General features: G+C 49.9%; 2 protein-coding genes across 10 annotated transcripts in view; one reads left to right on the top strand and one right to left on the bottom strand.

Moving 5' to 3' along the window:
* Positions 1 to 4338, bottom strand: part of ATP6V1E2 (ATPase H+ transporting V1 subunit E2) — a 66224-nt gene extending 61886 nt beyond the window's left edge. For 6 of the 7 annotated variants that reach the window (XR_002342728.1, XR_002342727.1, XR_002342726.1 and 3 more), the window contains exons 1-2: positions 3646 to 4338; positions 2679 to 2752 (exon numbers count right to left, since the gene is read on the bottom strand). The gene's annotated coding sequence lies outside the window, so the exon portion shown is untranslated. The remainder of the gene's footprint in view (positions 1 to 2678; positions 2753 to 3645) is intronic. The other variant, XM_013996175.2, reaches the window with a different exon arrangement.
* RHOQ (ras homolog family member Q) overlaps positions 3930 to 27849 on the top strand; it is a 42116-nt gene continuing 18196 nt past the window's right edge. Inside the window, exons 1-2 of one of the 3 annotated variants that reach the window (XM_005662574.3) lie at positions 3930 to 4414; positions 4976 to 5034. In XM_005662574.3, the coding sequence (XP_005662631.1) occupies positions 4273 to 4414; positions 4976 to 5034 (201 nt within the window). In that variant the 5' untranslated portion in view covers positions 3930 to 4272. The remainder of the gene's footprint in view (positions 4415 to 4975; positions 5035 to 27849) is intronic. The other 2 variants (XM_005662575.3, XM_021087559.1) reach the window with 2 other exon arrangements.

Genomic DNA, 27849 nt, shown 5'->3' with positions numbered 1-27849 from the left:
ACAGCCACAGCAACGCCAGATCCAAGCTGCTTATGCTGGACCCTTAACCCACTGAGCGAGGACTCGAACCTGAGTCCTCATGGATACTAGTCACATTCATTTCCTCCACAATGGGAACTCTTCTCTCTGCATTTTTTTTTTCCTCTCTGCATTTTTGCTCCATTTCCTTGGATTGGCTATTTTGTCAAAGGCTGAATCATGAAACATGAATTACCCATAGCCTACAGGTTCACATCTTCCAGTTAGGTTAGTAAAAGAGAGGTGACTCTTGTTTTGAATCCCAAATCCAAACCACTCAGGAAGGGTTCTCTTTGTGCCATCTGGGATCAGGTGCCCAGCCAGGGATGATTCCTGGGGGTCAGGGGCAGGATGTGTAAGAAGAAGGCAGCTTCCATCTGAAGTACATGATTAGAGAGATTACATCAGAAAGAACATGTAGCAGAAGCACAGGGTGCTCTCTGGACAGACAAACCAATAGAGAGTTTCTACAAATTTTATTTTGCATGGTTCTTTGGGGGGTGAACTAGGCTGACCCCCAGAAGGAGCATCAAAGACTCAGGACAGTGCCCAGGCACAGCATACAGCAGACACTCTCCAAATTCTCCTTTCCTTCCTTCGTCACCTCCTCACTCCCAGAGCCACTGTTTACTGAGATAGTGCCTTTGTCTTGTGCTGAGTAGGAAGAGGTGCTCTTTTAGGGGTGGATGTAGCCCTAAGGACACAGGTGTGACGAGCAGAAGTTGCATCTGTGATAAGAAAAACATGCCCCCTTTCCCAATGAACACAGCCTTGGGCCAGGGTCATGGTGTTATGGGTATCACATGGGCCATATTTCTCCGTTCGCCTTGGTGCAGTGCACAGAGTGCCCAGCCCAGGTAGTGCCCTGTGTGCCCCTTCACATGGCTTTGAAAGGTCCAAGGACTGGTGGCATTACCGAGTTCCCAATTAAATACAAACCAGTTCCCCCACACTACTAATCCTGTACTCTGTCCACCCTACAAGGCTCAACACTCCCAAGAAGCTGTGCGCTGTTCCTTCTTCCCCTGGGGATGGGGGTGGGGAGGAGGTCAGGCTTTCCCAGGCATTCTTATCTTATTCCTATTGGCCTCTTAAACTCCAGGCCAATGACATCCTTCTGCAAAGCCTTCCTCAGCTTGCCATAAACACACTACTATATCTAAAACCAATAAGTAACAAGGACCTACTGTGCAGCACAGGGAAATCTACTCAATTACTGTGTCATAATCTATACAGGAAAAGAATCTGAAAAGAAATGGATATATATGTATAACCAATTCACGTTTCTGTGCACTTGAAACTAACCCAACATTGTAAGTCAACTATATTCCAATAAAAAAAAAAAATCCTTCCTCAGTACATTCAGAACGAGGTAGGAATCATCTCCCTGAACTTCCAAGAAGACTGCTCTCTATACTCTTCCACAACACTGATCACATTATAGAGTGATTATCTGTTGAGATCTGTTTGGTCCTTCCAGCTAACCCATCAGTGGGCTGAGCTGGGCGTCAGAATAACTCTCCCCTCCCGCTCCTACTTCACATGCAACTGGTGGAATCAGCCCAGAGCTCGAAGTACTCCTGGCAGTCAGTTTTGGCTTTTCCATGGGCCAAAAAGATGAGGTCACCATCACCAATGAAGTCACCACTGCATGATTCATCTGACATCAGTTCCCCACTTGGAGTCCTCTGTTATTCCCAGAGCTTTTTCCAAAGAACCTGGAGTCCCTTCCATTTTGCAAGGTTCTGGAGCTGATCCTCCAGCTCCCTGGATTCCTGGCAAATGCCCATCCCTCTGAAAAGGAGCATAAGAACTGGGAGCCTCGAGTCCTGAACAGGGGGAGCCTCAGGAAGCATCCCCTCTACAGTCCTGGGACAGACCTAGTTATCCCTCGTAAAGGCCTGCCCCATGTCTCCAGCAACTGCTATTTCCCTGGCCCAAAGCTTTTACCAGGATCTCTCAGGACACATGCTGTAAGGCCCTAGCGTTCTCGAGGGTGAGCCCTGATTTCACCCTTATGGATGAGCTCACATTTCTTGATAAGAAAGCTGAGGCCCCAAGAAAAAAAGTGGCACGATCAAAGTCACACGGCTAACTAGTGTCAGAGCTGGAACCAAATGCCCTCTCCTGGCTGAGTGCACTCTAGTAGCTCCTACATCTCTCCTCATAGACCTTCCTTTCAGAATTCTAGCTCCAGCAAATGCTGCCTGAAGAAGTGATCCTGTGGCAAAGGGGTCAAGTTCTCTTTTCTTCCCCTCTAGAAGGAAGTGGCAGTGACTGGAGACTGGCCTTGAACCAAGATCCAACTTCAAGGCACTGAACTGCCTTCCTTAACTTGTCATTCCGCACACACAGAGTATCTTCCAGAGTCATTGCATAATCTAAAGCGTTTGGCAATATAAATACCCACACTCAGACACAAATGGAGGGGCCTGGTGAGACTTTCAGTGGGACCCCACGAGGAACTTTCAATAATCCAGGAAATCTTCCAGGACAGTGGAAATCGGATTTGGGGTTGAGAGTTGAGGCCTGGGAAGTGTGGCATGAGCACACAACTGAGCATTTCCCAAGGTGTGTTCCAAGTCCTTGAATGCTAGAATTCAAGGAGGAGGCTTTGCGATAACTAACCACTTCACCTCTGTGTGTCTCAATTCGCTTACCTACAATCTTAGGGAGATATAAGAGATGGTCCAGCTGACCTCGGCAGTGCCTCTCAGAATAGCATTTTCTGATCCTGCGAAGAGATGAAAGGAATCGATTGAACTCAAGTCAGCACTTGAAGGGAAGGGGGGGCGTGGTGTCAACGTGTGGGGTATCCTCTTTCCCCCACCCCTCTCCCCCAGGGCCTAAAGTTAGAAGGAGCATTGTTGGCCAGTGAATGGGACCTGGCCAGACGGGTGTTATAAAGCTTCTCCCAGGCAGGAGGATAGGAGATGTCGCTTGGATCATAAGCCACATCTTAGAGCTCTAGAGTGTATCACTCCTCAGGGACCACAACCTAATACCTTCGAGGGACACGGGGACCATAAAGGGGCCTCAGAGAATGTCGCCTGTAGGGGGAGCACAGGTACACCTGCCGCCTCCACAGTCTCGGAGTCTCCCTTTTCTGACGGATCAGGGGGAGGGGGGGAATGCATCTGTGGTTCAAGATGCTGTAACTCCCTTAGTCACCAGATTCATAGTAAATGATTCAAGCTCTGCTGCGAACAGCATAGGCTGGTGGTGGTGGGAGGGGGGAACCAAACAATAAACCAGAAGTCCCCACTTTCCAGCTCATGGACCACCACCCCTGCCCCATCACTCCGCGCGCCTTAAAAAAAAAAAAAAAAAAAAAAAAATTTTTTTTTTTTTAACTCTCTTGGCCTTTCTTCCTTCCCGATTTCTAGTTCTGTTGTGCACTTAGAGGCCGATAGGCTGGATCCTGCCTTCCGGGTGGAATTTAAATGTATATGTATAATTTTGCAGGACTGTTGCGTCATCGTAGCAGTCTTCGTGGTTCCCCAGGAGGCCTCCACGTCTTCTCCCAGCATCGGGGGCTTTGGACGCTTCTGAGAGCTGCCGGCACTTTCGCGAGGAGCCCTCGGCTCCTCCCGAGTGCTGGTCTCCAGCCCCCTCCCCCAGCCTCACCTTCCTCCCGCTCGCTCTTCCTCGGCTCCTCCTCCTCGCCCCCTCCCTGCAGCCCTCGCGGGGAGTCAAGCTAGGGTGAGCCCGCAGGGCCGAGCAGCGGCTGCAGGCTGGGCGTGGGGCGCCGGAGCCCGCGGGCGGGCGGGCGGGGGCGCCGGGCGGGTGGCCCGCGATCGGGGGAGGCGCCTGGGCCCGCCCTCCTCTCGGGCCGAGCCTGGAGGGGGCCTGGGCCGGCGCGGGGCGGGGAGAGCCTCCTGGCCCCTCCCCTCCGCTGCCCTCCCCAAAGTTGCCGTCTCCCCGGGGGCCGGCCAGTCTTATGATCCAGCGGATCCTCCTGGGGAGGCCGGGCCGGGGAGAGGGCGCGGGCGCCGAACAGCGGGGGCAGCGGGCAGGCGCAGCGACCGGGGCCCGGGCGGGGATCCGGGCAGCGACCGAGGCGGCGGCAGCGCCCCGGGCCCGCCGCCCCTTCCCCTCGGGCAGGGGGAGCCGCTGCATGGGGCCGGGGGGGCGGCCCTGCTGCGCGGAGCGGCGGCGGCGGCGGCGGCGGACCCCCCAGGCGGGCTGGGGCTGAGCCCGGGGCCGGGGCGGGGGCTCCGGGGGGACCATGCCCGGAGGCCGGCCGGCCGCAGCATGGCTCACGGGCCCGGCGCGCTGATGCTCAAGTGCGTGGTGGTCGGCGACGGGGCGGTGGGCAAGACTTGCCTACTCATGAGCTATGCCAACGACGCCTTCCCGGAGGAGTACGTGCCCACCGTCTTCGACCACTACGCAGGTAAGCCTCGGAAGTGCTGACTAAGGGGCCGCTCCCCGGGCCGGGAACTTTGGAGCAACTTTGGCTGAGCCCCCTAGCCGCCTCCCCTGCGCGCGCTCCCCGCCCCTCCCCCGCCGCGCCCTCCGCGGGGCGCCGGGCCCCACCCCCAGGCTTTCCCTCTGGCAGCCCCCCGCCTGCCCGATCCACCCCTCTTCTCACCCCCGACCTCTGTGCGGCGTCCCTACGCCCAGTACTTCCTAACCCCCTCTGTGCCCCGGGCCGACCTCGTTGACCTTCCTAGGGCCGCCTTCCTTACTTCCCAAAGCCCTGGGGGAGGAGGGTGAGGGAAACGTGGCTATGGGACTTGGGAAAAGAGATTGGGCAGCTGGGGCGCCACATCGCACCCCGGCCTCAGGCCACTTCCCGGTGAGCCGGGCACAGGGGAAAAGGGGTGGCATCCCCGGAGGCGCGCCCGCGTGCCTCCAGCTGGGTTGGGAGAGGAGGGTCCGGGTGGGGAACGAAACCGCCCCGAGCCTAGATAATTGTGAGCTTCTCTCCCCGCCCCCACTTCTGCCCTTGCAGTCAGCGTCACCGTAGGGGGCAAGCAGTACCTCCTGGGACTCTATGACACAGCCGGACAGGTGAGTGTCTGGGCTTCTGGCCGACACCCCCCTCCTTTTCCCCAATTCAAGACGGTTGCGAAGGGCCTTGGAAACTGTCTAGGAGCGAGGGTGTGTCTGCGAGGTTCCCTCTGGATCAAGTATCTCATTTTTTAAGTCAGCGAATTAGGAAAAGGAAAAAAAACAAAAAACAAAAAACCTTGGCAACATCGGGACCAGCCCACCCCACGTGAACCCCTGGGCTGAAAGTTTTTGCCTGTGTGTGCCTTCTGTCTGGTGCCTGGCGTGTGGGTCCCAACTCCTGTTGCAAAGTGGCAGTGGCCAATCCTGAAGCGCCCTTATTTTTAGTTGCCGATGACCAGGTCTCCCCTCACAGCCTTTGTCTGGTCCCTCATTGGTGAGTGGTCTGCCCGCCAGAGGAGCCTGATTGGTGGGAAATGGCATCATCTAATATGATGGGAAGGCATTTGGTCCTGGTTATGTTTATTACAACATCATTGCACTCTGGGACTCGAGTCCCTGAAAACGTAATTTGTGGTGTTACCAGAGGACCGCAGGGGAAAAAAAAAGAAAAGAAACAACCATCCAGCCACTCCCTGGGGCAGGGAGAGAAGGAAGGGTCAGGAGTTCAGTGTGAATCTTGGAGGAAGAGTTTTTTTTGTTGTTCCCTGGCAAGGCCAGGTGACTTTGTCTGGGTTTTCCTTGGGAGAGATTATTGTGCAGAAAGAAAATGCACCCTCCACACGTCAGCCTCGGACCATTATTTGCAAATTAGAGGTGGCTTCTAAAGGATTAAGATCTCCTCTCTGTCTCTGTCCCAGCGCCACCCTCCTCCTAGACCCATTTTTGCTGTGGGCCTAAGATGATGTGTGTGATGAAGTTTTGCAAAATCCAGCCCTGTGATTAGACCTGAAAATGCAGGCAGAAGTTTCCACGTGTCGTCCAGACTTGAGATCTTGAGGACATATGAGCTGCTGAGGGCCTTAGAGAGTGTCTTTAGGGGATGTCCATAGTAGAGTTTCCTTATCTGTAAGATGAAGTTTTAAAAATTCACACCATTCCCCTGGGCATATATGTTAGATGCTTAGCACTGAGTGTGGCACACACCAGGTAGGTCAATAAAGAGGAGCTCTCCTTTGTAGCTCTTCTAGATTTGGGTGTCAAAACTGTAGTTCCAGGTTAGTCTGACAAATGTCTTATTGTGGGGGGGGCATCTTGATGCATCCCTCATTTCTATACTATGAAGTGATAGGAGCATCTGAGAACTGAGAAACCATTGGCAATATGAGATGCCTGAGGCCACCCCCTTTTGCCAAACTGACCCAGGTCGGTACAACCACTTCTTAGCTTTCCAAGGGTTGTTTTTCATTGCCTGCCTTGTACTTACTCTCATTACCAGCTAGGAAGAAGGGCAAGAGGCAGAACCCATTCAATCAAATAAGACCAACTTTTAAGCAGTGTAGTTGATAAACAACAGGTTTATCAAATAAGACCAACTTTGAAGCCGTATGGTTGCTAAACAACAGGTTGAAATTATTGGCTGAAAGAAGAGCTTTTTGAGACTCATGTTGACTTTTAACTTCTCTCACTATGGCCTCTTCTTCCCTTTTCTTTGTTGCTTGTCACCGTGACCATTTTTTGACCACGAACTTTATTCAACAGGACGTGTGTATGTCAGAGCTGTTCTGTGCACATTCAAATCTGACTCATATTTACTGACTTCCTTCTGCCTATCAGGCCCGGGGCAGCCACATGCAAGGAGTATTTTCGCCCCTCAACAGCTCCATGAGATGAGTGATCCTCCCTCTTAGGCAGATGAGGAAACGAGGGCTCAGCGAAGCTGGGTTGCTGATCTAAAGTCACACAGCTCTTAGGGAGTGTTGCTGGGATTTGGACACGGGTCTCAACCTGCTCTAGTTTGAAGTGGTTGTATACATGGGGAGCCACGGGAAGGGTTGCAATGCCACCTGGGTTGATAGGGTTGCGTGCCTGTCCGTAGACATGGTACCTGGGATCTTCACAGCCATTTGCTGAGTGGGGGTGATGTGACACCCCTACAGAGGGGAGAACCCAGATTCAAGGAGCCATCTGCTGATTCCAGAGGAGATTGTAAGCTATATACCAAGTGATATCAACCTATTAGTAAGGTGTAAATATTACTGTTTTTACCCAATGGTGAGACACATACTCTGTTGGCCAAGACATATGTGAAGCCCACTTGATGTTTCTCCCAATGACTTAAGACATTTCTTTTGGGATCAAAGTTAGCAGGAATTCATTTTGTAGCATTCCAGGGTTTATTGCTAATAAGAAATCTTAGCAACATAATCATCAATGAGATTAAGTGAGGGCCCACTTCTCTCACTACCCAGCACTGTGCTAAGCACCTGGGGGTACATAAGAACAGATTTAAGGTAGGGATCTGCCATGGATGTTGACAACATAGGTGGACGCGTCTGAGTTGGATGCCTGTTCGTGTGTGTTGTTATGTAGGAGATTTGTGTTATATTTGGTCATGAAGACCTCATGCCTCTATGATTTGGTATCAGATTAATCTTACAATAATAATAATGATAAAGAAACATGTACACATGCCCACATGTGTAGAGAGTCAATTTCAAGCCTGATGGACAGCAGAGGAAAACCCATGGGCTCTGGAACCAAACAAACTTGGGCCCAGATCTCCACTTTGCTGTGCTGGTCCTGTGATTCTAGCTACATTATTAACCGTCTTTGTGATCTAGTAAAAATGTGGATAATTTGAATCTTTACTGCCGTGTTGTAGGCTGGCTTAAATTGTTGAATGTATGTCAAAGCAGCTGACACCGTTCTGCATTCATAGTAGATGTGGAATGAATGTTATGAGAGACTGTCAAGCTCCACCGTGGGCAGTTTTGGGTGGGTGGAGGGGAGGGGTCACAGGTGGAAGAGGGCAGCATATTATATCTGGAGTTACTAGAAATTCCACCAGGATGCCAGATCCTGGAGCCTTTGCAGCAGAGCTGTGGTGCCAGCTTTGTCCTTCATAGTTCCTACGGCCCTGCCCCTGGACCCACGGACACAGTCAAGTGCACCCTGCTTAAATGCCTTGTTGTGTCACATGATGTCCTTACTTCATCAGAACCTGCATCCCCAGTGATATAAGAAAAACTCTTTTAAAAAAAAGGAGCTGGAGTTCCATTGTGGCTCAGCAGTTAACAAACCTGACTAGCATCCATGAAGATGCGGTTTCAATCCCTGGCCTCACGAAGTGGCTGTCGTGTAGGCTGGCGGCTACAACTCAGATTGGACCACTAGCCTGGGAACCTCCATATGCTGCGGGTGTTGCCCTAAAAAAAAAAAAAAAAGAAGAAGAAAAAAGAAAAAAAAGACAGAAAAACAGAGTTAGAATTTGAGAACCAGGCAGAATACATAGGTTTTGGTTGATTCTACTTTGGGAGGTAAGAAGGGATAAGGAGGAAGCTCGTAGCCCTTTAAAATGTTCACCAGCCCACTTGAACACTCACTGTGTTTGAATGACAGCAACGGCACCTCTCCTGGGTTGGAACTCCTAGGCTGTGTGCTTACTCTTGGGGGTCTTCTTTGACCCCAGTCAAGTTCAAAGCCATAGGCAACAATGGCCCCATTTATATATTAAAGAAGCTATTAGGGAACTTGAAGAGATGGCTGTAGCGGATCACCTCTTGCCTTCCAGAGCAGACTCTGCTTCCCCTTAACCTCTGCTGCTATTGGCAGAGAGAGAGATGTGTTGGGCAGTGTTAGTCCCCATCCCGTGCTCTGCCCGGGCACATCCCTCAGCACCCCCAGCGCACCAGCATTAGCCCCCTCTCTTGGTCCAGCCCCTGGGTGGCCCAGGAGCAGCCCAGACATTTTACTGCTGAGCATTTCAGAGTGGAAGTTGAGGGTGCTCCTTCCTCCTCCTGGGGCCTGCTGGAGGGGTCTGGCTTCCGGCCTGGGCCTCTTCTCCTTTCTTGCCCAGCTATCAGGGCTTTGGGGCTGGCTCAGTAGCAACCCCATGGTCTGCTCAGGGAGGGGCTGGAGGGGTGAGATTGTCCCTCCTGCCTCTGCACTGTTTGGAAGTGGGAAGAGCTCTGGCTCTGGCAGACGAGCCAGTGGGAGCTGCCTGGCAAGCTGCTCTTGAGCTGCGGGCTCCAGGCTGATCTCTTAATCCTTGGCAGGAAGGCAGGAACTTGATACCCTGAAGAGGGAAGGACCGATGCCCAGTTTATCCCAGGTCCCGGAATACCTACAGTCAGGAGGGTGAGTGTTGGGGGTGAGCTTGGGTTCCCTAGAGTTCCAGATTTAGCCACTGCCTCAGTGTGTGCAGGTCCACATGGGTGCTTCGGGGTTTACTGTTGCTATATCTGTTAACTTAAACACACACAAGTTCAAGGATGCATACAGGAGAACTATAAATATCTTTAACCCAGGTGTTGCCCAGGATTGGTTCAAGCGAGGTCTGTTTCTTACCTAACGTAGCCCAGCAGCTGTGGCTGCCTTGCAGGCCCTCTGGGTGCCCAGGGAAGCACTTCCCCTTCCGAAGGGAATCTCCAGAGAAGGCAGCCTGGGAATGCCCCGCCTTCACTGTTTCCTTGGGCAGCACCCAAGGGCCCATTGAAACGGGAAGGGGGGGAAAGCCCAGGGTTTTGCCTTCAGGCAGGCATCCTCACCAGAGCTTCCAGGGTAGACTTTTCCCAGATGAGGCAATTGAGAGTGGGTGGGCTTATGGAAACCAGACGGACACGTGATTAGGAAAAAGGTTTTCCTCCCTTTGGAGAGGCCTGCAGGGATCAGCAGTAGGCTCAGGAAATGCCCACTCACATCACCGAGGCTCCAGGCCCAGGCAGCCCCCACGTTGCATCCCTGAGGGGCCCAGGGAGCAGAGTATGGGGGGAGCCGTGGGGTTCCTTCCAGACACAAGGTGCAACAGGTGAGATGCTGGCACTGAGCATCCTGGTTTCCCTTAGTAACCTGCTGTAGATTTGTCATCTGTGCATTTCGCTAACCTTTTTAGAAGCTATTTATATCTCCAGCCTGCACCGCATCATAGAGAATGCTGATTTCCCCCTCTGCCTGGGGAAGGTGGATGCCCTTCGGGGGTTCCAAAGCTTTTGCAGTGGCGGAATGTGTCCCCACCTCTTGGCACTCTGATGTGGGCGTGGGCTGTGGCCCTCTGATCCATCTGGCTTCTCTACTTCTGTCACGATTCTCTTGAGGTTTGGTTGACATTTACGCTCGGGGAACCGAAGCTTCCCAGCAGGTGTATCAGGAACAGCGTTACAGGTGTGCGCAGATACCATCCACGGGGCTCCGGAGGGCAGGGCAGTGTGCAGCCTCCAGGGCGCTGGGCACAAGTAGTCCTTTCTCTGTGTGCCAGGATGTGAAAAAGGCGGGGATGCGTCCCTTGAAAGCTCAAGGATCAGAGGCCTTAAGAAGAAGTGGGTGTTTGCAGTTTGGTTGTGGAGTTATGATTTCAGGAGATGAGCCCTAAAGGTATGAAAATAAAACGAAGTGACTCTCCGTGAGCCCCAGGTGGGGCTATCGGTGTCTAGCAGTGGCACGCATTGGCAGCAGCTGGCACTGGGAGAAGCCTCAGGTACAGAATAGCGGGATGCAGGGAAGAGGAAAGAGAGGCCGTGATGAAGAAATGAAGCCTAGGGCCACATGGCTTTAAAATTTGTGCGCCTCAGCTGAATCTACGTTCACTCAGAGGGCTTGATTTTGCCCTAATTTGGCGCGCTTGGGTCAAGGAGCAGCTTTCCTTGCCCTCAGCAGTTTGCTGTTCCTCTTTTAGTTTCTGGCGGGCAGCTGCTTTGTGCAAGAAAGCGAGGGGAGGCTGCCAGGGGCGGCAGGGTGGCAGTGGTGGGTCATCAGGCCCTTCCCAGCCTCCTGGCTCCCCTGCCTGCTGGCCTGGCTTTGTTCTCTCTAAGCTCCATGGGGACAGGCCACCGTGTCTCTTTTCCTCTGCCGCCCAGTGCCAGGTGCACAGTAGGCCTACAACAAATAAATATTCCTCAAATGGAGTTGATTCTCATTTGCCTGTCAACTCATTTTGGCTAAATGGTTAACCAAGACTAAGGTTATTGCTGTTCAAATAATAGCTTTCAGCACAACCCCTGTCTTGGGAAAAAAAAACCTTCGTCGAGTTTCTTTCTTTCTTTCTTTTTTTTTTTTTTTTTTTTGTCTTTTGTCCTTTTAGGGCCGCATCCTCGCATACGGAGGTTCCCAGGCTAGGGGTCGAATGGGAGCTACAGCTGCTGGCCTATGCCACAGCCACAGCAACACAGGATCCGAGCTGCATCTGCGACCTATACCGCAGCTCATGGCAACACTGGATTCTTAACCCACTGAGTGAGGCCAGGGATGGAACCCACAACCTCATGGTTCCTAGTCGGGTTTGCTTCTGCTGCGCCACGACAGGAACTCCCCCTTTGTCAAATTTCAAAGGAGAGGCAGCCATGGAGGTAAGCAGCAGGCCAGCAGTGTCACCCCCCTACCCCCAAAACCTGGGGGCTTTTAGAGGTCACCAGTGGGCCATCCCCCAGTGCTGCCTCTCGGGGGCAGGCCTCCACATCTTTCCTGAGGCCTCTCCCTCTCAGGCAGCTTGGCAGTGAAAGTGTGAGTTTGGGGTTCTGCAGACCAGTCTTGAATCCCAGCTCCTCCCCTCTGTCGCTGTGAGACCATCAGCCAGCCAGCTTCTTCCCTCCCTGGAGACTGGGGCCGTGATGGTCACCTGGCAGGGTTGCTGTCAGGATTAGAGATGATGTGTAGGTGGCCCACATGGCCTGGCACTCAGTTGTGATGGTCCGGCCTGACTTTGGGGGGCTTCACCCCAGTGCATTTCCGCTTTGGTTGATTCAGCTCCTGCTCTGTGCTCCAGCCATTTGTGGTGGAAGAAAGGGGGCCGAGATGGCAGAAAGGTCCCCTCTGCAACGAGGAACGCTGCTCGCATGAAACCGAGCTCGCTGCACCGTCCCTGTTGAGAAGAGGGGGCAGGAACGAGCTTTTGGAAGATTCAGGCCGCAGGAAGAGATGGGAGGCACCTCGGTAGGCCCCCACATGGGACTGCCAGGTCCTCTTCCCAGTAAGGGCTCTGATGTCTCGAAATCTCAGTTTCCTTGTCCATAAAATGGGGGTTAGGAAATCAGATCAGAGCTTCCCAGCTTCTAGGTAACGGAGTTTCTCAGCCTCACGGTGGCTGGGTGCAACCTGCGATGGACAGCCCAAGGCTCAAGGTGTCCCTTGCAACCGGAGTGGTCTAACCGCAGTTACTTACCCCATGACCCCTCTGCGCCACTCACTGTGTGCTGAACCCACAGTCCCTTCTGTGTGTCATGAAGTCAAAGCTTGGGAAGTGTTGGACTAAACGAGGTCAGGCAGGCAGAGGGTCGTGGAGGGAAACAGCATGCGGTGTCCCAAATATGTGTCTCTTTATGGTACCTCGGGTCCTTGCTCTCGGTGTCCACATGTGGAGTAGGGATGATAACTAAATTATGGGGTTTTTCACTTGGTAACTGACAACTTAGTAATTAGAGAGAGATTAATCGGGTGTTGTTTGCTTGTTGATTTTAATAGAAAGAACAGAATGTGGGGGGGAGGGACCTTTATTATTGTTGCTGGTTCATTTCCAGGAACTGGTGGGAGTAATAGCCTGGCCACTTCCCTCCCAATCCCCAGACTTGCCAGCCCTTCTCCGACCCAGGGTAGAATGGGGTGTGTGTTTGGGGGGGGGGGGAGGTTCGTAATGATGCTCTTGTCACTGAGTAGCCTGTTTACAGGGTGCAAAGCATGTGGTACTGGACGCCTCCATGAGGCCTCTCACCTGCTTCGTGGGCAAAGGAAGCAGGTGGTGGCTGCCTCATTGGCAGGTTCAGGGAGGTTAACTGACTCGTTCAGTCGGACCACACAGCTGGGAACAGGCAACACCAAGATGGGAGGTCAGACTGCCCAACTCCAAGGCCTGGGTGCTTTATGTGAAAGCACTCCTGCAGATCAACTTGAGGGTGTGAATATGTGTCCTTTACATCATTGTGATATGGTGTCGTTGACTATTTCATGTAAAAAGTGCATTCGGGGCACATTGCTTTCCTGGATGGAAGAGTTGGGGAATGGTGTCTATAGATGGGACACTAGGGGCTGCTGCTAAAGTGGCTCCTGAAAGTGGGCCCCATCCCATCCCCACCTGGGAGGTTAAGGGTTGTTTGTGCATTTGTTCATTAAGCCCCACTTGCTGAAAAAGAGACCCTCCCCCTGGGTGGTGCTGGTGCAGGTGTCACCTCTTCTCCCTAATGAGGACCAGGATGTGCTTTGTGAACATGTGCTGACTCCTCAGGCCACCGAGGCAGGACTCCTGCCCCTTGGCATTGTCATTCCTGCTCTGCCCACCAGCCCTGACTTGACCTGAAATTGTGGAGGCTGCTGGGCAGGGCTGCTGCAGCCCGCAAATGACAGGTGTCTTTTCTGTCCCAGAGGGCGCCCCCAGGCTTTTCTTTTCTCCCTTTTAGAAAGCTAGAAAGTTTTCGTATTTAGATAAAAACAGCCATTTTCAACCTATTTGTCTCTCTTCCTTCGGGTTATACCCCGGATACCCACCCAAAGACTTCCTCTGCCACCTGCTCCTCATTTTGCCTGCCTTCCTGAGCATCCTGTTGACACCACCTCCACATCCTCCTGTCTGGGCTGGGTCCCACTGGGGCTGTCAGGACTAGATGAAAACAGTCAGTCAGTCAGCAAACATTCCCCTAGCTTCAAATCTGGGTTGGTACCTGTGCCAGGGACAGGGCTTACCAGACAGGTCAGGCCTAGGCCCTGCCCCCAGGCACTCACAGTCCAGTGATGTGGGGAGGGGAGTAAGTTTCATCGGGGCACAGAAGAGGCCAGGTTCTGTCCTTCCCAGGAGATGCACTCCTAAGAACAAAGCTGCCCAAGGCTGTCCAGGTCAATTTTAGGTGGAGAAAGTGCTCAGGTTGGATTTTTTTTTTTTTTTTTTTGGTCTTTTTAGGGCTATACTCGAGGCATATGGAGGTTCCCAAACTAAGGGTCAAATCAGAGCTGTAGCTGCCAGCCTACACCACAGCCCCAGCAACTCGGGATCCGAGCTACATTTCAACCTACACCACAGCTCACGGCAACACCGGATCCTTAACCCACTGCACAAGGCCAGGGATCAAACCTGCATCCTCATGGATGCTAGTCAGATTCGTTTCCACTGAGCCACATGGGAATCCTCAGATGGGATTCTTACTAGATATTCAGCAAGGCTCGGAATTTCTGCACTGATTCTCAGATGTGGTCCTGGAACCAACACGCATGGCCAGGAACATGTTCGAAATCCAGACTTTTAGGCTTCACCCCAGACCTCCTGAATCAGAACCTCTGGAACATCTCTGGTATAACAGGCCCTTCAGGTGATTGCGAAACCGATTGAGATGTCAGAGCCACCAAGTTAATAAATCGTTGTGAACTTCATGTGCATCCTCTTAGCAAGCTGCCCCTCTGCCTCCCCTGCCCCAACACATACACACCCTGCACCCTGCATACCGCACCCGCTGTGCATTCCCGACTTACACGCTGTCTCCAGAGGGCCGCACGCGTCACGTATTCATCTCTTAACTTCTGCCCATCCAAACACACGTCCACACACCCGCATCTCTAGTTCTTTACACGTGGTTGGGACATTCCATAATGCGGAATGAACCGAATCATTCAGCCTCCAGTTTGCCTTCCTCGTGTGCCCAGTGGAGATGGGGCCAAGGCAGTCGCAGGAGAAATTGGAAGCAGAACTTCTGAAGCTGCCCTTGGCTCCAATGGTATGCCGTCTGGCCCAGAGCTGTGCACACAGTAGGCTCCATGGGCTATTCCTTGATGAAGCCAAATGCCGAGCCATATTCTCCCCCATATGTTACGCAGCCAGACAGATTTGAGGCACAGGCCCCGCTCTATTCACTGTAGCCGAGGTTAGCACTTTGGGAGGTGACAGGCCTGCCCCTGAGGACAAGGCTGGTTTGGTTTGTGCTAAATTAGTTCCAAAGCAACAGATGGGCAGGGACGTCCCTTTGTATTAAAACTCCCCAGGCAGGTCACTGGGAGAGACACCCTTCTTGGCAGTAACTACCTCTCCGGCTGACCACAGCTTTCTGGGAACCTGTCTTCTTGGCCTCCTCCTCCTCCTCCTCCAGTCTCCTGCCCTCCTCCCCACTTTTCAAGTCCTCCTTCCTTCCTTTCTTCCTTCATCCTTCATTCTCTCTTACTTTTTTCCCGACTTCTTTTCAAAACTTGGTCCAGTCTAGAAAAAGCATCCTCTTTCAAATGGCCGGATGGTTGGGATTTTTAAATGTGTTGGCTCAAACGATGCCCCCTCTAAGGTCTGTCCCAATAGAAAGCATTTCATTCGATTGTCTAGCTCAATTAAAATTCCCTTTACCCCAGCTTAATTTTCCAAAGGCTGTCCTTCCCAACGAGCTGGTTTAGAGCTCACAAGGAAGGTGTTTCTGGCGGCCTCCTTGGCTCTGGAGGGATGGGGAAGGGACCTGAGGTGAGAGGGGTCCCTACTTTCTTCAGACAGGGGCTTTGTCCAGCAGAAGGGAACTTATGGTCTTCATCCAGCTTGCAGGAAATGAGACCGTCCTTCTGAGGCTGAGGGATCCCAGGAACTCCTCTGAAACACCAGCGCTCTTCAGCTTGAGCCCCTTTGCATTTCAACTGAGAAAATTGTCCATAGGCTACAGTCTCACATTTTATTTTAATTTATTTTCCTTTTTTTTTTTTTTTTAGGGCTGCACCCATGGCATATGGAAGTTCCCAGGCTAGGGGTCAAATTGGAGCTGCAGCTGCCAGCATATGCCACAGCCACAGTGACATGGGATCCCAGCCACTTCTGCAACCTACACCACAGTTCACGGCAACGCTGGATCCTTAACCCACTGAGCGAGGCCAGGGACAGAACCCACATCCTCATGGATATTAATTGGATTCTTAACCCACTGAGCCACAACGGGAGCTCCTAGCATTTCATTTTAAATGTAAGATCTTTACTCAGCACGCAGATCGTAAGTCCCCAGAGAGGTCCTGCATGTGGCACATACCGCTTAGCACAATCTTCCCAACCAGGTGTATGCTGGATTTGGGAGAATCCATCACAAAGATGATCATGGAAAGAACTTTTCCCTTGTCTTTGCCTCACCTCCACATTGACTTTCTCATCAGCTCATTTTAAAGGGGATTCTCTGATCTGTCTGGACATTACCGAAGGTCTTTAAAATCGGTTATAGGTGGTCGTTGTAATGCATTGCCCTTCGAGACACAGTAGAACTCATTTCTTAACTCAGGGAGCCCATTAGCAGAAAGGCTGCCAGGTCTGTTGGGATGAAATATTGACCAGGATGTGGGCTGTCGTACAGCAAATCTGTATCTATAGGATTCCTTCAATGTGCTTTATGTGAGGCGTCTCTCTGTTAAAAGCAGGGGGCCGGCGAGCAGTGAATGGGCTGACTTGCTCCTTGTGAATGAGGGCTGCCCACTGCCCTGGTGGAACCCTGACATGCTGCTGTCCAGTCTGACAGAGCAGGGCAGAGTGGAAGCATCAGCGTCTAGGCAAGCTGATGTTATCAACAAAGCGATTCCTCAGAAATTCCTTGTGGGCTAGACTGCTTGACGTGTAAGCTTACTCCTTTTTTAAAAATTAAAATGGCAATTCTTCTTATTCAGTGGATTTCATATATTCACAAAGTTGTGCAAGCATCACCACTGTTTAATTCCAGAACATTCTCATCATCCCCCAAAGAAACCCTGTACCCATTAACATTCATTCTCTGTTTTCCCCTCCCCCCAGCTCTTAGCCAGCACTAATCTACTTTTTTTGTCCCTATGGATTTGCCTGTTCTGGAGATTTCATATAAATGGACTCCTACAACATGTGGCCTTTGTGTCTGGTTTCTTTCACGTAGCATCGTCATGTTTTCAAGGTTCATCCATGTTGTAGAATGTATCAATACTTCATTTCTTTTGGTGGCTGAATAATCCTTGTCTGCGCTTTTTATTCCTTTTCATCAGTCTTCACTTCATGGACATTCTTCTCAAGGCCCTGAGAATTTTCTGGATTGTAAGGCAGAACGTGAAGTTCACGTACTTCTGGTGCTGTCTTTGCCCCTTTTCCAGGTTGGGATGGGGGCTGGTCTCCCTCTGCCCTTCCTGCGTTCTCGTTCTCTCTCTGCCTCTGTTCATAGTCCCCAGCCCCAGCCCCATCCACACCCTTTTTATCTTTATTCATCAAATATGTGAGTGTCTGTTAAATACAGGTGAGGCAAGGAACATCAAGACCCATCAGATAGGGTTCTTCCTCTGTAGAAGCTTAGAGTCCATTGAGAAGAGCAGATGTATACAGATTATCAAAATGCAAGCAGAAAATGGAACGTGCCCCAAAAAGGTAAAGCGTGAGAAGTGTCCTAAAGGTGCCTCGATGCTGGGCTGCTTGCCTAGAGCCTTCCAGAGAGCTCGGGCCTCAGTGGGGCTGTCAAGACTCAGAAACTTGATTTTGCAGTGGCACTCACACATCCTCAGGTCTGCGAGTCTCATTTGCGTTAACTCAGAGATCCGGATATAAATAAGGTTGTGGAAAGATTACATGACCATTTTGTGGAAAAATGGACACAAGCCATAGACCAGTAAATAGCTCACAAAGAAGAAAAGCAAATAGCCAATAAACACAATATTCAAGGATATGCAAATAAAAACTTTTTTTTTCGCTTATCAAATTGGACAACATGGGAAAAATGGATAAGGGAAAGCGAATGCTCTATGCACCATTCAGTAAAATGTGACACATCCATTTGGAGGTTGATTTGTCAAAGACGCTTAAATTTTTGATCATCTAGTCTTACGAATTTATGCCCAGGAAACATTCCGTGTACACAGAGATTTGTATAAAATGATATTCTTCACAGAAGTATTTGTAACAGTGATAAATTATAAACAACGCATAGTAAAAAAGGATTTGTTAAATAATAGGATGATGTGCATTAGAATAATCACAGCCATTAAAAACTGCTTTCAACAAGTATTTAAAGATATTTGGAAAGGCTATTGGTGTGTTAAAAAAGAAGGAATCAAAACTATATACAGCATGATTTCAACTTTGAAAAGTATGTATATGTATAATGTGTAAGAAAAAATTGGAACAAAATTGTCAAAATGTTGAAGTGGTTGGTGCTAGGTAGTGATATTGAATATTTTTAGAAATTTATTTCTTTATACCTTATTCTGTTTTCCTCCAATTAAATAAAATGTCACTTTATTTTTTTAAATTTATATGTGCAGATGGCTTAAAGACTTAACAGTTCTATAGGATCCTGTTATGAAGAAACCAAACATCCTTCTCCACTTCCCTACGGAAAACTCCTTTTCCACTCCCCCAAGACAACCGCTTTCCACTCTTAGCTGTTCATTTTGGTAAAGAAATATCATCTGTTGACCTCACACCATGAATGATGAGGCTTTAGCTCTCTTTCAAACATATCTTCTACTTCCTATCCACCCCATCCCCAGTAGCTATATTGTAATTTCTGTTTGATTACTGATCAGCAGTTTTATTTTTATCACTGTGTTAGCACAGCTGAGCCATATAGTGTACTATAATTATTTTTCCCTCTTTGTACCACTTTTGTTTCCTTTGAGTTACTAATTATCTTGTTTCTTCCCTTGCTTAGTTTTCCCTCCATGTCTCTTTCATCCTAAACTTGTCTTTCCAGGCATTTCAGCATATCAAGTATTCTGTTATTTTCTTCTTGGAGCCATCCCTCATGAGGCTGCTGACCTGCTCCAGTCTGGGCTAGTTGCCTCTACCCTGCTGCACAGCTGTCATCCTGGGATTTTCCTTCATCATTATTGGGAGTCCCTTGGCTCTAGCTCTTCTAGTAGATCCCTGGTTTTTTTTGTTTGTTTGTTTGTTTGTTTGTTTGTTTTGTTTTTGGTGTTTTCGTTTTGTTTTGTTTTTTTGTCTTTTGTCTTTTTAGGGCTGCACCCGAGGCATATGGGTGTTCCCAGGCTAGGGGTCTAATCGGAGCTGCTGCTGTTGGCCTGTGACAGAGACAGCAACACCAGATCCCAGCCGCATCTGCGACCTACACCACAGCCCACGGCAATGCCGGATCCTTAACCCACTGAGCGAGACCAGGGATGGAACCCGCAACCTCATGGTTCCTAGTCGGATTCGTTTCGCCGCGCCACAATGGGAACTCCAGTAGATCCCTGTTTTTGTTTTTCCTGTCCTCATGCTTTATTTCCTCATTTTGGTAGAGTGTATATTTTATCAGTTTCCTGAGAAAAGGCACATTGTAGGCAAATCTTTTCATACTTGGTATATTTGAATATGTTTTTGTTTCCTTCCTATATGATTGACAGTTTGAAAATAGATTTGGAAATCATTTTTTCCAGAACTTTGAGGGCATTGCTCCATTATCTTCCAGCTTCAGTTTATGCTGTAAAAAAGTGTGATGCGGAGTTCCCGTCATGGCTCAGTGGTAACAAACCTTATTAGTATCCATGAGGACGAGGGCTCAATCCCTGGCCTTGCTCAGTGGGTTGAGGATCCGGTGTTGCCATGAGCTGTGGTGTGGGTCAGAAATGTGGCTCGGATCCTGTGTTGCCATGGCTGTGACTTCGCCTACGTGTGTTGTGGTGTAGGCCGGCAGCTGCAGCTCCCATTTGACCCCTAGCCTGGGAACTTACATATGTTGCAGGTGTGGCCCTAAAAGTACAAAAAAAAAAAAAAAAAAAAAGTCTGCTGTCCATCTGATCCTGAATTCATTATCGTGAACCTGATTTCCTCTCTGGAATTTCACATTCATGGTCTTTAGGGTAGGGCCCAGCTGGTTTTGGTTTGAATATCTTCTCTGATGTCCCTGAGGCTATTCATGGTAGGTTTTTGAGGGTTTTGTCTCCCCACATGGTCTCTTGTTTTGATCTCTGACTTTTGTGGCAGTCCCTCAGGTGTCCACTCACATTTATGAAAGTGGAGCTGCAGAATGTGGGAAGCTCTGCATAGGCCTGGATGTCTCTGGCCTTTACTGAGACATCCTCTGCTTCTCAGCCTCAGCACCATTGATATCTGCGGCTGGGTATTTTGTGGCGGGTGCTGTTCTATGAATTGAGGATGCTTAGCAGCATCTCTATTGTCTTCCTCTTAGCTTCCTGTAGCTCCCCACTCCCGTCATGATGATCCAGAATGTCCCAGACAGTGCCCAGTGTTCCCCTTGGGGCAACATCAGCCTTTGCTTCTTCGACCTCTCTTTGAGAACCACTGCTGTGGATGATTTGTCTGGGCCCTTTTCATTCGGGAACTTGGTCCTTCCTCTTGTGCTGGTCATATTCCCCAGAAAAGAAGCTTCCACTCTGCTGTCTGAGGGGTTCCTGCTGGGCTGCCACTGTTGTGGGGGTGAGCAGAGGAAGCAGGGGGAGGATCTCAGTTCTCAGGGAACCCTGGCCTGTGTGTTCAGTATGTTCACCTGGGCCCTGTGTCCTCACACCCAGGGAACCCTCTATTCTGCCCTTCCCAGGGAATACACATCCTCTGTCTTTTGTCAGATGGTGGTGATCGTGGTACAGAACGGGGTCGGGGATGTAACTGCTTCATAAGCAGCTCTCAGTCTGATTCCACCTTTAACCCACTTTCAGAACACACTGCTCCAGTTCCCACACCTTTGGGGCTTCCGTTGTGCAGAACAAGGTGTTTCTTAACTTTCCCCCCATTGCTGGCCCAGGATTTGGCTCCTAGGGTCTGTGAAATCAGTTCCTACTTGTTCTTTTGCCCTAGCTTCTAAAATTGCGTGGCTGTTGTTTCCTTTCCTTTTGGCTTTGTGCCTTTTTTAAATAAAGAAATTATTCTCCATGTCGGGGGATTTTGGAGAGATCAGAGATAGATGCATGTGTTCAGTTGTCTGGGGTTTAACTGAATTCTTCCCCAATTTTTTAATAATTAAAAAACATAAATATGAAGAGCCCAGTTTCAGTGGTAATAAGTCTTTTGTTGTTGTTTTCATGCTGGGTAGATTACTTTGAACAGGTACCTCCACCCCCCCCTATTATCCCCAGTGTAGCCTTTCCCCTTAGCATCAAAGTACCTGGGAAAAGGAATTCATTAGAAGCTTTCTTGGTATTCAGGCTTTGAAGCAAAAGGTCTTAGAGGAGATTTAAATTTTATCTGGATCGGCTGTTCCCATCATGGCACAGCGGAAACGAATCCCACTAGGAACCATGAGGTTGCGGGTTCGATCTCTGGCCTTGCTCAGTGGGTTAAGGATCCAGCATTGCCGTGAGCTGTGGTGTAGGCCAGCGGTTACAGCTCCTATTAGACCCCTAGCCTGGGACCCTCCATATGTCATGGGTGCTGCCCTAAAAAGACAAAAGACAAAAAAAGAAAATAAAAATTTATCTGGATCCTGGAATCACATGATAAACTATCCCTTCCATGTGAGAGCTCAGCTTTTTAGTGTCCAAGATCGGCATGTCCACCAGGTCCAGCATCTTACCCCTGGGCAACGCTGGATGGACAGTAATATTCTAACTGTGCACTTTCTCTTTGCTGAACTCTATTTAGAGTCTGTATAGATGATGACTTTTCCGTCAACCTTTTTCAGACAGGCCAAAATATACTCGATTATGTTTCAGCTTCCTGTAGGTACATTTTGGTCACCTTGATTAGATTCAGGGTTTGGGTTTTTTTTTTTTTTTTTTTTTTTTTTTTGTCTTTTTGCCATTTCTTGTGCCGCTCCCGTGGCATATGGAGGTTCCTAGGCTAGGGGTCCAATCGAGCTGTAGCCGCCAGCCTACGCCAGAGCCACAGCAACGCGGTATCCAAGCCGTGTCTACAACCTACACCACAGGTCACGGCAACAACGCAATGCCAGATCCTTAACCCACTGAGCAAGGCCAGGGATCGAACCCGCAACCTCATGATTCCTAGTCGGATTCACTGCGCCACGACAGGAACTCCTAGATTCAGGTTTTTTCAAGCATCTTGGTCCTCTCTTAGTAATGACCCATATTGCGGAAGACTAATAACCATCATGGTTTCCTTCTCATGAATTTAATTCTCAACGTGTAGCCTACATCAAATTACTGGGGTGCCCCACTATTGTCCCCCTATGTGTATTAACAACACCTCCAGGTATTAATGGCATTGGGAGACAGGAAGGAACAGTTCCAGCTCTAGGAATGGTGGGTGGAGGCTTGGGACAATTTTTCTAGGTGAGGAGGTGGCAGGAGGGTGTGGGTTTTGGGGGGAGAGGGGACATAGGTACGACAGAGTGTTCCATGAAGCCTTTTCTTGTCTTCCTGAGGTGGACATATTCCCTCCTGTGAATTCCCGTGGCACCTAGCAGATAGAGCTCTTGTCATTAATCTCATGCCTACATTGGAGGCCTTCTTTGGATCTGTTTATCCCATTTAGTCACAACAATGACCTGCTCTAATGGATGAGAACACAGAGACACTGAAATGACTTGCAGGGGTTACATGCACGCAAGAGGCAACACAGGACCTCAGCCCAGGCCCACTGGTTCCAGACCCCGAAGTCATTATTCTAGTTAGTGACTTCCCCCTGCTGCCAGCGTCTTACTAGATGGCTTAACTAAGCTAGTGGCTCTCTGAACGGAGATGTGTGCTGTTCGCTTTTCCAGGAAGCACATAACATGGACTGTTTTGCATAATGAATCATTTTTATCGAGTATTCACAGGGTACACGATGGGAGTCAACGTGACGGGCCGTAGGCTTGGATAGGACTCAGCTTCGTGGGTAACACAGGGCAGGGCCGAGAACAGGAACCTTCGGGTTTTAACCAGACTGTAAGGTTCACAACCCTATGGTTGAAAACCACCCCCACCCCCGCTCTGACTGGCCCAACTGCCCCCAGCCTCCGTTTAACCAGCGTGTCATTGGCTGGGGCTCAGCTGCTGCCCACTACACCAGATGGGGGTGACAGCTCCTGTCCCAGCGCTACCTCCAAGGGCTTTAAGAGAATCCACAAAAGAGAGTGGACATTCAAAACTACTGGAATGACTGGTGTTTTTCTTGCAGAGGTTTCCTCATCTGCCTGTAGTGTTGCTTCTCATTGATCGTGTCTCCCTGGCTCTCAGTTTGTTTTGGTCATTGGCACGTCTTCCTAGCCAGGTGCTCTACAGTGAGCAGTCGGCTCCTGGATCGGTTGAGCTTCTGAGAGCACAGGGATGCTGGTGCAGACACGGGTCCAATGAATGTTTTACAGGCAGCCACTGAAGCTGCCTGTGCTGCGTGCAGCACCAGGCCATGAGGGCTGGGTGGCCACATCAAAGTCTGTGTGATCTTGACTCTTTTTCACATCTCAGTTCTCGTTAACCATTGTTTTAAAAAATACCCTGGGGGTATATCCGTTTAGCTATATTTTCAGTTGTTTTAATAAAATCCATGATTTCAGTTCTTACCTGACATGTAAACATATGCACTTAATAAGGGGTCCGGGGAGTTCCTGCTGTGGCTTAGTGGGTTACAAACTCCACTAGTATCCACGAGGATACAGGTTCGAGCCCCGACCTTGCTCAGTGGGTTAAGGATCCAGTGCTGCCATGAGCTGTGGTATAGGTCACAGATGTGACTTAGATCCTGTGTTGCTGTGGCTGTGGTGTAGGCTGGCAGCTGCAGCTCCGATTAGATCCCTAGCCTGGGAACTTACATATGCTGTGGATACGGCCCTAAAAAGCAAAAAAATAAAAAAATTAAAAAAATAAGGGAGCCAAACTTCTCAGTGTGTTTTTCACAAAGGTGATTTTACCCTCAGTCCTCATTTTCCACCTGTTTATTCCTCTGAATCAAACTGAATGGAGGAGCGATGCCGAGTGTGGTGATAAGCTCGAAGCCACCATGCGGGATTCACACCTTAGCGCACTTAAATTTTCCGCAGTTAGTCCATTTTATAGATGTAGGAAACAGAAACAATAGGTAACTTGCCTGAGGCCGCTTAGCCAGTAAGATTCAAAGATTTAAAAGGTCTGTGCCCAAAGCCTGTGGCCTCCCACTTGCTTAAAACTAAGGAGCCACAACTCTGGTGGTGGCCGGCGGCTGCAGCTCAGATTCAACCCCTAGCCTGGGAACCTCCATCTGCCACTGGCGTGGCCCTAAAAAAACAAACAAAACAAAACAAAACTAAGGAGCCACGAGGGTCCTAAACTAGCTGTGAGATCGACCTTCCTGTGTCACTTCCGCCCTACTCTCTTGTGACTTTTTGGTCAAGTGATGCATTTCTCTGAGCCTCCACTTCCTCATCAGTAAAGCAGGAGCTGCCCTATGTCCTAGGCTAGGAGTGGTGGAGGTTCAGTGGAATCGTCGGGCTAGTGTGGATGAAGGAGCAAGGCGCCGTGTGCTGCGACGTGGAGTAAGGCTAGAGTAATAGGGTACGGTGACTCATTAAGCCTGGGAAAGAGCTCTGCTGGGAGCCTCCTGGAGTACCACAGTGCCAGAAGCTGGAGGGGAGAAGATGACGTGGGTGATGCAGAACAGGCGGGGTGGGGGCAGGGGTATAACACATGCACGAAGAGGGTAAGCGTGCTCCGCAGGGTGAAAGCATGTCCCGGTGATAATGCAGGTCCTGGGCAGCGGATGGCTTGGGTATTTCTGCCAGGGACTCCCTGCCGGGCAACGGTATTTCTGCCATGTGCAGGCATCTCTCTGAATTTCCAAGAAATCTGTGTGTGTGATTGCATGCATGTGGGTGGGTACCCACAAGGTCCCAGCTTTGCACATTTGTGGACCTGTGTGTATTTTCCTTCAATTAGGGTGAAATTCATACAACATGAAATTAATCATTTTAAAGTATGCGATTCAGTGGCATTCAGTACATGCACGCTGTTGCACAACCATCATCTCTGTCAACTTCCAAAACCTTTCCATCACCCCACCAGGAGTTGTATGTACTTTCTTTTTTTTTTTTTTTTTTTTTTTGGCCACCCCACGGCCTATAGAGTTCCCGGGCCAGGGATCAGATCTGAGCCATAGCTTCAACCTATCCACAGCCTCGGCAACACTGGATCCTCTAACCCACTGTGCAGGGCTGGGGATCAAACCTGTGTCCTGGCGCCATGGTGTTGCCACTGATCCCGTTGTGCCATAGCGGGAACTCGTGTGTGTACTTTCTAAAGGTCTGTTCTGTGAAGGTGTATTTGTAAATCGATTAGCTTATCCTGATTTTGCCTGTGTGCCCAGAGTCCATCCTCCCTCATCTGCCTGTACGGTATGTTTGGCCAAGGAGTGTGGTTCAAGTACTCAGATTCCAAATGGATTTGCTAGTCACGGTTTAACTCCTCTGTGGGTGTCTCTGTCGCATACAGAAGTGGAGACACCCAGCATTTTAACCCGAAGGTAGTTACTGAGGCTCCTCTTTCTGCTTGACTGCTTGTTCTTAGTGTAGGGGTGTCTGCCAAGAAGACACTTCAATCATTGTAAGCCTCTTCCTCGGCCTCAAAGGCAAAGAAGGTAGATTTCGGTCCACAGTTGAGGACAATGATGTTTCCTCTGGATTTGGCCTCTCCATGGGACCCTCACCCCATGGGACCAGGTGACCTGCATCTGCAGTGCCCACCAGTCCTCTGTAGCTCGGGTATTCAAAGGGTAAGAGGGCTACTCCCTGGAAGTGTCGGTCCTGGTACTTCTCTATGCGTCTCTCTAAGTAGTTGGCCCTGGGCAGCGTCTGCTCCCCTGTGATACAGGGACCACAGCACTGGTCCGTATAGAAGGGGTCCCTGAGAATCATCTCCACGAGCTGCAGAGATAGGGCCAGTGAGTGGCAAATCCTTCCATCCTGAGTGATTGGGGAAGGCCAGGGAGGAGAGACAGAAGAGGAGCAGCAGCAGGAGAAGAGGTGAGGAAGGAGCTGCCTTCAGCCATCCAGGGACTATATTGTGATTCACCTACTTAGGTCATGTGCTCACCCCGGAGCCAATTCCAGGCACACCTTGGAGGAGATCTTGCAGGCTCAGAGCTCACAATAAAGTGAATATTGCAAGAAAGTGAGTGCATGAGTTTTGTGCTTTCCTAGTGCCTATGAAAGTTATGTCAACACTACGCAGTAGACTATGAAGTGTGCAACAGCGATATACCTTTAACCAGGAAGTACATACCTTAATTAAAAATTCCTTATTGCTAAAAATGTTAACCATCATCTGAGCCTTCAGCCAATTTCTAGTAGTAACATCAAAGGTCACTTTCACCGTAACAAACATAATAGAGATGAAAAAGTCTGAAATAGGAGGAGAATTATCAAAGTGTGACACACAGACATGTGGCAAGCAAAAGCTGTTGCAAAAATGATGCTGATAGACTTGCTCAATGTAGGGTTGCCACCAACCTTCAATTTGTTAAAAAAAAAAATGCAGTATCTGCAAAATAGAATAAAATGAAGCACAATAAAATGAGGTATGCCTGTACTTGGGCCAGGGGGCAATCCAGGGACTCCTTCACTCTGATTGGACCGCTTGGGTCCTGTACCCACTCAGAAACCAGTGACTTTGGCCAGGGGATGAGGAATGAAATTCCATGGTTGGCTTAAATCCAGCCAAGAATTCTTTTCACTAACTATGGGGTCAGGGTCCCCAGGAGCATGTGTCTAGTGGAGGAGAAGTGGGTCCTGAACTAAATCAGTTTGAGAAAGAAGGAGCAAGTAGGAGAGGGATGCCTGATAGATAGTCAACAATATCCACCATATTTGGGTAAAATAAATGTCAAGACAATGGAGAAAAGGCGATGGTGAAAATCATAGCAAGACTTAAAATGCTGGAAGTATTGCCCCGTCTGAGGCTCTGCTCCTTAGCGCTCACGTTATTCAGGAAGGGGAGTTAGACAGAAAAACGGCCCTGATCTTAGGAGGCAGTTGGATTCTTGGCTGAAAGTGGTGGTGACAGCAACCTGAGAGAGTCACCCGTTAGTGGAGAATTCAGACGCTTTATCTCCTTTGGAGCTTGAAGGAGGTGCAAGCCCAGGTGCTCTGGCTGCAGTTAGCCCTCCTGACTGCACCTCCACGCACTACCCTCATTCATTCAACAAAAATAAGCAGCTACAATAAAGCAGGCTTTGAAGAAGAGTCCTCTGCTGTCGGGGAGGCCCGTGGAGGATCCAAATACGAAAAGAGGCAGTTATATTACAGTGTAAGAATTGGGGTGACAGGAGGAGCCCAGGGTTCTACAGAGGGCCTTAATCTGCATTGGGGGTTCGGAGAAGGTTTCTTGGACCAAGGGATTTTTAGTCCATAGCTTGAAAGATGAGTAGGAACTACCCAGGGGAGGACTGTGGAGAGACTGGCTGGGCAAGTGACTGACTTTGCCTCGGGGGTTGATACTGAGGACGTCAGGGTCCTGGTTTGATCCTGAATGAGTGGTGGTGTACCTTTCCTGAGATGGGGAACAGGAGGATTTGCCGATTGGAGGGGAAGAAATGACTTTAGTTTAGAAAGGTTGAATGTGAGATACGTCTGGTTCAGCCGAAAGGAGGCATCTAGAGCTAGATGTGGAGCTCAGAGGCAGAGAGCTCTTCCACAGCCACGTTTCCCACTGTCTCCTCAACATCTCCAGCTTGATGTGTCGAAATCGACCTCTTGAGTTTCCTCCACCCCCAGTCTTCCTCATCCCTGTAAAAGATATTACCCATCCCGCTGCACAGGCTGAACCCTGGAGTATTCCAGGAGCCTCCCTGACCTTTAGTTCCACATCCATCACCCAAGCCTGAGTCTCCTTCCAGAATTTATCCAGAATCCACCATTTCTCTAGCTGTCACCTGTTACCCCGTAGCCCAAGCCACCATCTTCTCTCACCTGAATTCCT

This window comes from Sus scrofa, chromosome 3, assembly GCF_000003025.6.
Source record: "Sus scrofa isolate TJ Tabasco breed Duroc chromosome 3, Sscrofa11.1, whole genome shotgun sequence".
Lineage (NCBI taxonomy): Eukaryota > Metazoa > Chordata > Mammalia > Artiodactyla > Suidae > Sus > Sus scrofa.
Note: the sequence above shows the minus strand (reverse complement) of the source record. Positions and strands in the feature narration are given on the sequence as shown.